The following is an 11,541-nucleotide window of genomic DNA, read 5'->3' on the forward strand; positions in this document are numbered from 1 at the left end:
ATGCGGTATATATTTTGGTAGTTGTTCAAAGCTAAAGGTGCTACATGTACTTCAATCCGCCTTATTTTAACTTTATTTCAGATTTCCATTGTATTTTTATTATGTAACAAATAAAACAAAATAATATTTGTTTCATATTAAATTTGATGAATGTATGAATTTCTGACAAGCTATCAAAATTAATGAACAACAGCAACTTCAGTTCAAAAACAAAGATATCACGACAGGCTTGTTGGGTCGTAGTTCTCCTCTTATATTTGATGTTTCCCTCAGTTTTAGTTTGTAACCCGGATTGGTATTTTTTCTCAATCGATTTATGAATTAAACGGTATACTACTGTTTTGCCTTTATTTATTTTTTTTTGCTCCGTAAAATTTACAAATTTAGTTTTTTTTATGTGAATGTTTACTGATTAATAAATATGCAAATATTTTTGTATAGATGAAAATGGGATAGATCCATAAACGATGATCATATTGTAATGCTAAAACAATACATCTGACATATTGATTTATTATAGCTCGTCGCTATCTTGTTAAAATACAACTGTATGGTCCAGTCCATGAGGATGCTTTACACAATCAGTCAAGTGATATTTACAATGTGCTAAAAAAAGGTATCGAAGATGCAGCAAAAACTGCATTCACTGATTGTCCTGGGAATCAAGTAGTTGCAGATATAGAATTTAGGTTTGTTTTATTATATTTACTACAGTCTGTTTATCAATATGTCATTAGTCATTCAACCAATAGACTTCACGTATCTGTTTATCGTAACACTTTTGTTGGGTAAACTTATATATTCAAGATTCATTACAGTATGTATCTCAATGTTTAGTGGATTCAACTGCGTAAACCGTTTGGCGAATTGTGGATTGCATTAATGCAATTGATTTCATTAATTAGCAAAACATAAGAAAGGTTGTTTTTTTCTAATCAAGACATTTTGCTTATTTCAGCCGCGGGTCTTTTTATGCAGTATTTATTCTCATTTCCCAAGGATGTCATAACGTAGAAAAATTACGAAACATACTTGAAGAAACAATTAAGACTGGCAAATTCGGAAGATTTTTGGTATCAATTGAAGGATTTATTTTCAAGGCTTTAGACGGTAAGTTTTTTTATACGTAGATTTTTGTTTCAGTTCATATTTGAATTTCATAACACGGAACATCGGCTAACTAAACGGCCATTAACACAATGATAAGTGGATAACTTTAAAAATGATATCAAGAAAGATGATGAGTCCAACAAATTTTTAAATAATGATACTAGACATGTCCTTACAGAAAAAACAATTTTCCTAGAGAAAACATCGATAAAAGCTATGAAAATAGCAAATGAGACTACTGTTGTATAAGTCATATATTTCATGAAAAATTAAACAAGAATTTAAATATTGTGTGCTTCAAAAGCATTTTTCTGGATTTGACTTAATCAAGAATGTAAAACATTTGAAAGCAAGGAACGTAAAAACACGTAAAGACACTAGATTTTATTTATTCCTTGAGATTATAAAAGAATATCCTAATTTATCGAAGGTAAGCTTAGCTTATGTCATGGGAACTGTAACCTTTGTTTCTCATTAATGTTAGAAATTTTATGAATAATGTCAGTACTGAGCGTTCATACCTTCTTGAACCTACAGCAGTGCTATCGAACAAGTCCTAGTAAGTGATGATGCATGTTAAGTTTGGAAAATAATCACTATTTGTCTAGATATACCGGCTTAATATACACAAATGAACTTACTTTAAAAAAAAAAAGCAATATGTACCATGCAGCATAACCGTAACTGCCTTTCCTGGATTTAAGTTTTTCAGTTAAACAGAAATCTTTACAGAAACGTATTGGACAGAAAGGATTGTTTTTGTGTCCTAGTGTTAATTTTTCCTTTCTTGACGATGACATGCATGCAGCTTCATCTTACAGTCCTTCTATGGTGTAAACTTCCCACTAACACCATAGACCATTACACCATACACCATTACACCATACACCATACATCATTACACAATACACGTTACATCTTTGCACCATACACCTTACACATTACACCATGCACATTTCCCCATTTTTTCTACACGATCCGAAATGCAATTAAATTTCAAATATTAAGATTATTATTATTGTTTATGTTTACAATTCGAAAAAATAAAATAAAAAGATCTTCGTTTTCAACCAATGAAATGTCGTACATCATCATTCACACCATTCTCGATCGCACGTTACACAATCACACCATTCCTAAAACACCATTACACCATTCCCCATACACCATACACCATTACACCATTACACCATACACCTTACACCATTACACCATTACACAATACATGTTTTTGGGAAGTTTACACCATACAAGGGCTGTACAGTTCTGAAATTTTCCAACTCACATGACTCAGTCGATGTGTTTTGAATTTCACTAAACAAAAAATATGTATATGCAGTAAGTTTACAAAAAGTGACTATTAGCCTTTACTAAAACTTGTGAATAAATGTTTAAGACTATATAAGTATTTAAACCATGTGCGTAAGGTAATATTAATATTCAACTCGTTTGTCTATTATCAATCCGGACCAAAAGAATGAATACCTTTGACATGGCCGTAGTAGTGACTGTCATGTTTTGATGTAACAAATGCAGCTCTAATAAAAGTTCATTTGGGACTGCATTTCCTTCATATATACGTTTCCTTTCATGAACTTTCTTTTACTTGAGGACTAGACAAGTCATATACACTGAGTGTCTGCCATGCTTTGAGTTATAGCGACACCGGATTAGTTATCGCGGGTAGATAAACAAATAGCATGAGATGCATGGATGGCATTTTTTATTTTAACAAAGCCTATAAAATTACAACAGATAAGACATGATTGTGAAAGACATGTCTAATAGTTTTTTAAATATTGGTTGATTGTTGTCTAATTTGCAATAAAATCCCATCTCCTTATGTTATTGCAGGGTTTGGTACTCCTACTGTGTGGATGCTTAAAAATGTGTACTTCTTCTTGAAATGTATGTCCTTATTCTTTAAAACTTTTCCTTGTTAGAAAGCTGTCTATGTATAGCCAATCATACTGCATCTCCTTAAGATGAATGTGAATAACGAAACCATTAAGCAATTAATCGAACGATTCTTGATTCTAATGTATCAAATATATCAGGGAAGGTAAATGAAGCATGACAACATCTTGTTTTAGCTCAAAAGGGTAGGTCTATTGAAGATATCCACCAACAAATCAGCCCTTTTTCAACACATATAATGTTCAATCTATCAAGTTGGATGTATGTAGGTGAAAACTTGGAACCACAATTGCCTAACCCAAATACACTTAGTTCGATAAAAGACAAAAGTGATCAAAAGCATCATGTGTATATTTGTCCCCAAATTATATTTTTTGTGATCTTTAAGACCGGAAATTCCGGCATGTTCAACATGCCGAATAAAATATCCAAAGGTATTGAATGAAATGAAAATTCATGTTAAATCATATATAAAAAAAAGTACATGGGTAAATCAACCATTTTGATGATAAAATGCGTAATTGATAAAATTAAACTTTGCATTTTATCTTTTTTTTTTTGTTCATAACAGATCAAATATTACCACGGAAATTATTTAAAAACAATATTTTCTAATACAAATAATTCGTGACACCTTTTTGTGTTCTTCAATAAATGGCCAGTTACCGCAAAATTATAACGTTATAAATGTGTTTTTCTTTACAAATACCAAATGTTTTCTGTTTTAATTATTGATATTATTACTTATTTCTAATACTTGATTAGTTCATTTATTAATTATTGTATTTATGTCTGTGACTACTTGCTAATCCAAGAACAAACTGAACAGGATACGACGTCCATTATGGATTTGTGGATATTTGCCGAGCTAAAAATAAGACAAATACTAGATTATCAATTATCACCGATTTAACATCCTTCATGTCCTTAGTAGATATATGCATTGTTTATCAATGAAATTAAATCCAACTCAATATTTTTGCAATACACATCTATACATTCATGGTCCTATATTTTTTTAAATACCTATATTTTATTCGTAGAAATTATCTATTAGTTGTAATTGACTTTTTAATAGCTTTCTGTAACTGCGGGTACTCTAAGATCTATACTTTGTGTTGTTTACACCAAATATTATATAGGTATCTGTCTCAATTCTGGAGCTTATAATTGATTTGTAGACGTTTGATTGCACCTGTGCTAGTTCCAAATTCACATATAATCAGGCTGGCCACGTGATTACCGGTTTCGTCAATATTGGCAATAACACTTCCCTGTGAAATGTGTTATCTGAGAGTCCAATGTGTCGTTAGCCTAAATAAATCAATTGTAAATAGAACTTCAAAATATTGACGGATTCAGTCGAGGATTATGCTAAGTAATTTTCTAAAAGCGAGAAAGAAGACAAATGGAATAAGGATGTGAGGTCGTTAATACAGAAAATGAATAGTAAACTAAAATTGAGAAAGGAAATAGGGAATGTGTCAAAACAACATCAACCCGACCATAAGCAGACAACAGCCGAAGACCAACAATGGGTCTTTAATGTAGCAAGACACTCCCGCACCCGTCGGTCTATCAATACCCATGCTATGTTGATCATAAAAGACACAAACGTTGCACAACACTAGTCCTACCTCCGTGACAAATATGTTGTTGTTTCCGCAGATAAAGCCCCAAACAACAGCGTTTATGTGTATAATTCTCATTGCATAAACTGCTTGATAAATGAATTAGGTATTGATAATTCACTTTAAAAAAAAACGACATTATTCTCACGACACTTACAAAAGAACAATCCTGGATAATCATAGGTCTATTCTTTGTTCCTTTGGAATTTCAACCAATGATGCAGAACTTGATCTTTCATCACTGTATTCGATACATAAACAACACAAGTGTCTTCCAAGTGCTCCATGAAATATCTTTCTAAATTATTAACATCTATTTTATCAGCAGTCATAGCTGGGCTTTAAAATTATCGGAAACTGCATATTCTAGGGTTGGCGTGAATCAGATGTGGATATCAAAGATCGTAAGAGTACATACAATTTAGTTTTCAAACATTTGACTTTTCTACAGACTGTCGGCATTCCGATGGGAACCAAAAGTGCTCATTTTTTTGCCGACTTGTTTTTTTATTTTTATGACGCAGACTTCCTACTTCTTACGATGAAAAATAAGAAGTTATTACTATCCTTTAACTTAAATAATTCAACATTTGGTGACTACGTTGAACGCATCTATACAATCGAACTAGAGATAAAGGATACAACAGACACAGTTAAGTCTACCTCAAATCTTGAATGACAATGAGGGTCGGTTGAAAACAAAATTTTACGACAAACGAGATGATTTCAGCTTCCCAATTGTGAACTTTCCATTTCTATGTAGCAACCTTCAAGCAGCACCTGCATACGGAGCATACATTTTCCAATTGATACGATATTTATGCGCTTGCATTTTCTATCATGATTTCCTTGATAGAGGGTTGCTGCTCACAAGGAACCTATTATACCAAGAGTGTCAAATGGAGAGATTGAAATAACCCCTTCGTAAATGTTACGGATGCCATCACGAGTTGGTTGACCGTTATGGAATAACCGTTTCACAGATGATATTGGTTATGTTTCTTACGTCGTAACTACAATCCCCTTCCCTTTTCATGAATGTGACTACCGAATACGACTATTTACCGGGTTTGTTATAACATAAGCAACACGACATGTGCTAATAAGGAGCAATATCTGCTTACCCTTCCGTAGCACCTGAGATCATCCCTGGTTTTTGACGCAGTTCGTGTTGGTCAGTCTTAATTTTCTATGTTGTTTCTCGTGAACTATTATTTGTCTTTTTGATTTTGACAGTTTTTGACAAAAACTATCTCATTATATTTTGCATAATAATATACATTTTAGAATAAGCAGTAGGTTCTAATGCAAATTTAGTCGTTTTTTAATATTGCAAAGTGAAACCACTTTCTTAATTTTAAAACAGCCAAATCACACCTTTTTTCATATAAGAAAAAAAATTAAAAATTCCTAACTCTGAGGGAAATCCAAAATGGAAAGTCCATAACAAAATTGCAAAATCAAAAGCTCAATCACGTCAGACGAATGGATAACATGTCATATTCCTGACTTGGAACATGCATTTTCTTATGTAGAAAATGTTGGATTGAACATGGTTTTACAGCTAGGAAAACCTTTCACCTCGTAATTTCATTATATTGACTAAATTGGGTGACAAATGTAATAATTTTCAGCTTTTCTTATTTTTTAAGATCCAATTCCACCACAGTTTGACCATATTGAAATCGTCGATACAGTCATAAATATCTCTTGGGCAAAAGAGAAAGAGATATTTTTCAAAACAAAACATTATTTGCTGCAATTCACAACAGATGATTGGGAGACTTGTGAAGAAATACTTACACCGGCAGATCAAAACCAGTATAGTATTTTAGATACTTTGCCATCTACTAAGTATAAATTTAAGATAGTAACCATTGCACAAGGTGATATCAAGAGTCTCCCAAGTAAAGAAATTTATATAATTACTAGAGGTATGTTCTTTAATATCTTATATACGTGTTAATATATCAATTATTTGAGAAAATTTATAACATATGTTACTATTTTATCTTAGAGTGCGTGAATATTATTTATTCAGTTCAATACAATACCTTTAAAAAGTATCTAGTTAACACCAATTAAACATGTTAAACTGATATTATGATAACATACGGTTATTGATCTCACAAACCGATAGCCTACGGATCTTTGAGGAGTTTTATGAAATAAAAAATAAATAAAAAAATATATGCAAGTATTTACAAATCATCGAATAATTAAACAACACAGAAGTCGTTATCTTTCGTTGATTTCTTACGTTTGAAAAATGCATATATGTCAAGTCAAATGCAACCAATATTTTGCTATATAATTAGCTTTAATTCTGACGAATTGGTCTTGCCGATGTTTCCCGTACTTTGACATATCCTCTGTTTGCTTGTATCAAAGATGTGACAGAATGAAAGACACTAAAAACACTTCTGAAGGTCAGTTTAACATATGTTTTTCTATTGTAGTTAGTGAACTGGGGGTCTGATACCTAAATAACTTATCTTAAATACTACATGTAGCAAATCAAATGCATGTATTATTTCAAAAGTATGCTGTAAATGTCCGTATAATAGGGCTAATCTGAACGCAATAATCCAGGTTCATCGGTTATATTTTTGCGATAAGATCATTGTGCTGAGATACGTTCACCTAAACACATATCATGATAGTTTCACCGATATCAATACTGTTGACAGAATAATTTCGATGACAAAAGTAAAAGTTTTAACTTTCCAATTTTCAACTTCCTGTCAGCTATCTCAGCAACATATAATTTCCCTGTAGTAAGGCGTTCGCACGGTACGCTTTGGCAGTCACGCTACACGGAATGTCATAAAATGTGTGCTTCTTACACAAAAACTATTCAAACTTAATTATTAGTTTGATGTTTTTATGCACTATGATTTTTTTTCAGACATACTCCGAGAAGATGAAGAAGACTATTTTCAGCAACTTTTTAAAATTGTGCATACCACTACATTTTCTGCTGTTAAGAACATGTTTAAAAAGGAATATACCCAGTCTGAAGTGGAAAAGTTTATATCTCAACCAGTTTTTCTTTCATCTAAATCTAGCAAAATAATAAGTATGTTGACATACACTGTCTTATACAAATGAGTAACATGTTTTATTGAATGCGATTCTAAATGTTTGTATGTACCATATGTGCGCTTGCACGAAAAATTCATGTTTTATTACAAAACGGATTACAATTATCTATAATATTTTGTCAGAAAGCTCTTCAATAGTTACGGTTCTTTTACATCCTTGGCTTTTGGATTTTAAGCTATGAACCTTCCATACATAGGTAATATCAGACAATGAGGTTTATTAGGTGTTGTTTTCACATCTGTTAAGTGTAAATCAACAGAAAAATATTGATGCACCTGAATATGGTTAAGTTTGAAAACAAGGTTTGTAAATATTTTAATAGTACTGAGGAAATTTGCGATGTCCAAAAGTGATCAACACCACATTTTGTGGAAGTTTCCAAGTATTCCTAAATCCCCTTTTGATTGCAGTTCATTTTTTATGGGCAACATTTTGCAAACCCAGATAAATAGAACACCTTTGTAATATAGTTATTCAGCAGTATAACACACTATAAGGTTCTTTATCTGTGATAACATAAACAACTATGTGATTGGATTTCCCTTTCCTATGTACTGTAGGAGATGATGGCGGGTTTCAAACAAAATGTAAACTCTTTTTGACGATATGATTTTCTGAATTATAAACACAGCAATAGATGCGGTAAACCAGCTAAGTATAAAAATAAGAAAATATGGTAGGATTTCCCATGAGACAATTTCGTGTATCTACTAGATTTTAAATTGTGTAAATTTATGAAATTATATAAATACTAGTAGCCTGCAACACCAACAAATAGTCGGCCCTGACACTAAAAGGTACGGCTAAGCTGATAACAATTTACGAAAAGATTTATAACAGACAATGACCAACGACAATATTTCCACATGTGGAGCAGGATCTGCTACCCTTCCGGAGCACCTGAGATCTCGCCCCTCCCCCAGGTTTTGTTGGGCTTTTTGTTGCTTAGTCTTTAGTTTTCTATGCTTAGTCTTTTGTATTATTATTTGGCTGTTTGTCTGTTCATTTTTAGCCATGACGTTATCAGTTGATATTCTATTTATGAGTTTGACTGTCCCTCTGGTATATTTCGCCCCTCTACTAAGTATCAATTTCTCGGTTGGGACAGGCTCCTAAAATATATGACATATTTACACGTCTTTGGTAGCTAACTCCTCCTTAACCATGAACAGTGGTGTAACAGCACAACATAAGAACATTGAAAAAATAAAAAAAGATCAGTACGAGAATATTTGTTTTAATAACTGTTTTAATAACAGCTTTATATTTTCATCTGGTTTAACTGATGTTATTCTAGCTTATGTTTAGTTGTGCGGGTTGACTTTGACAAAACATGGCATTTTACGTTTAATTCAATCATAATCAATTATGCCGAAGCTATGTTGTGTGTCCACAGTAATATTGTACCAGCTAAGTACTATTTTTGTGCAAGGTTTTCCGAAGAAATATTTTATTAAATTGCAATTTATCAAATCTATCATATTAACATTCCTTTTGTCAGTTTATGTGACTTTCATGCGAAGTGAGAGATGTTACCTAACACCATGTTTAATCCACCATTTTCTACATATGTAAATGCCTGTACCCAGTCAGGAATAATAGCTGTTTTCCATTGGTTGATGTTTTAAGCTTATAATTTTGTCATTTATTCATGGATTTTCCGTTTCGAGAAAGAGGTCGAAATATACAATAAGGACATTCAAACTCATAAGTCGAACATACACAGACAATTACATGGCGGCTAAAAACGAAGAAGACCAATAGATAAACAATAGTACACAATCCACAACATAGAAAACTAAACAACAGGAACCTCTATCGAAAACTAAGAAGGTGATCTCAGGTGTTCTGGGAGGTTAAGCGAATCCTGCTCCACATGTGAAACCCTTTGTTCTCTCCAGGAGTTCAGTATATTTTTTATTTTTTATTTTTCAGGTTGTTTCCAGGACATAAAAGATGACATGGAAATACTTATGAATGTTATCTTGGACTTAAGGGATACTTACCTTCCACAAAATGTGAATTAGTCCTTCCAAAAGAAAGTGATATTGATTTAATATCAGATTTGATCAGAGTAGAGGTTTATAGAAAGAAACTACAAAATACACATAGTGGAAGATTATCCAAAGAGGAATTTGAAAGTTGCAGGAGAACACTAAAAGACGTATGTAGTAATCATTTGTAACAATTTTGTTTTCAAAGAACGTGCTTAACTGTAGATAAAGAGCGTGTAACTTGTTTTCACAGCAACATTTGTTTTATCAATTGATTCAATGAATATAAATAAACTTATAAAGTTTTTAGCGTCATGGGCTATTTCTTAGTTATCTGTTTCAAGAAAGCAAATAAAAGTATTTGTATAACCATCCGAGTTATATCATATAGAGTTGCTAAGTAGGACGTTAGACATCTGGACGGACCGTTATTTGAATGTCTTTGATGGTAAATACGGTTTCGATAGTAGCTCTTTGGACAGCTCTATCACAATAAAAGCTGCTATAATTCAATTTGTTAGATAATCAATGGATTTTCCTCTTATTGACACGCCCCTACATTCATCATCAGTCTTCTCCCTGATTTTGTTATGGAAAAATTACCAAATTAACTTTGGGACTTCAATAACATTTTGATTTCATTTTTCGGATAATAGATATCTGTTTGTTAATTCAAATTGTTTGAATTGAATTGTATTTCTTTGTTATAATTTTAAGGCTACGACCAGACTCTCTCAGAAAAATGTCTTCATACCCCAAGTCATAAAAGATCAGGATGTAATACTTCATCTCGGAGAGAAAATTCAGGCAGATAACAATGATACTCTTGGTAAGTTAATTCTTTATGAATGAAAAGCAACAAAAAAATTCTCTTTACAGCATTCGTGTTGATGACTCTGAAGATATCGATGTTAGATCTGCAACAGTGCACATCCTGTTTTCTTTAACTTAAACGAATACGCTTTACCTCCGAACAAACCTATTCAAAATTAAAAACCAATTGTTAAGAGAACAACTGAAGGCCTTTTCACATCAATTTTTAAAGTTAGTGAAAAAAAGCTGATTGAAGTTTAAATCATATTTTTATACCCCATTTATGGGCATTATGTTTTCTGGTCGGTGCGTCCGTCTGTTCGTCCGATTGTCCATTCGTTCGTCCGTACGTCCGTACGTCCGTTCGTTATTCCGTTCGTCTGTCGCGCTACAGGTTAAAGTTTTTGGTCGAGGTAGTTTTTGATGAAGTTGAAGTCCAATCTACTTGAAACTTAGTACACAAGTTCCCTATGATATGATCTTTATAATTCTAATACCAAATTAGAATTTTTCACGTTTTCACGGTCCATTGAAAAAAGAAAAGGATAGTGCGGATGGAGCATCCGTGTACTAGGTATACATTCTTGTTTTCATACTATTGCAATAAAAAATGGTTTCTATATACTTCTGAGTGAAATGGGGGTGATAAAAATATACTTTCGGTGAAATGAATGTCTATTCCTGTCTCATGATAGCTTCTGTCACACTGATTTTAAAAAAAAATATAGTTTCTACATACTCTTTCTGTAAAACAGGATATAATTGGCCACTTCCGGTTGATCAAAAGTCACTTCTTGTCTGTAGTGATAAGTTTATGTATATACTTACAAAATATACGGATTCCGAGCATTTTTCCATGAAAAAAGTGCAAAAATGGCTACTTCCGGTTTTCTCAAGGTCACATCTGGTTGTCATTTGTCAAGGTACTAGTCACTAGACCTAATGTAAAAGGTCATATGGCTTTATATTTA

The 11,541-nt window shown here is 32.5% G+C and overlaps 1 protein-coding gene and 1 long non-coding RNA gene across 2 annotated transcripts; both read left to right on the top strand.

Moving 5' to 3' along the window:
* Positions 1-182: 182 nt before the first annotated feature.
* On the top strand, positions 183-6,581 carry LOC139505566 (uncharacterized; the record flags this gene model as incomplete). Its single annotated transcript, XM_071295079.1, is given in 4 exon segments — positions 183-231; positions 521-689; positions 959-1,110; positions 6,311-6,581. Coding segments are annotated over 4 exon segments (641 nt in total), but the record flags the coding sequence as incomplete, so codon positions are not given.
* Positions 6,582-7,598: 1,017 nt separating this feature from the next.
* Positions 7,599-10,590, top strand: LOC139505565 (uncharacterized). Its single transcript, XR_011659770.1, has 3 exons — positions 7,599-7,737; positions 9,699-9,927; positions 10,475-10,590. It is a non-coding gene; the product is annotated as an uncharacterized lncRNA (long non-coding RNA).
* The last annotated feature ends 951 nt before the right edge of the window (positions 10,591-11,541 follow it).

This window comes from Mytilus edulis, unplaced genomic scaffold (genome assembly GCF_963676685.1).
Source record: "Mytilus edulis unplaced genomic scaffold, xbMytEdul2.2 SCAFFOLD_990, whole genome shotgun sequence".
NCBI classification, from domain to species: Eukaryota; Metazoa; Mollusca; class Bivalvia; order Mytilida; family Mytilidae; genus Mytilus; species Mytilus edulis.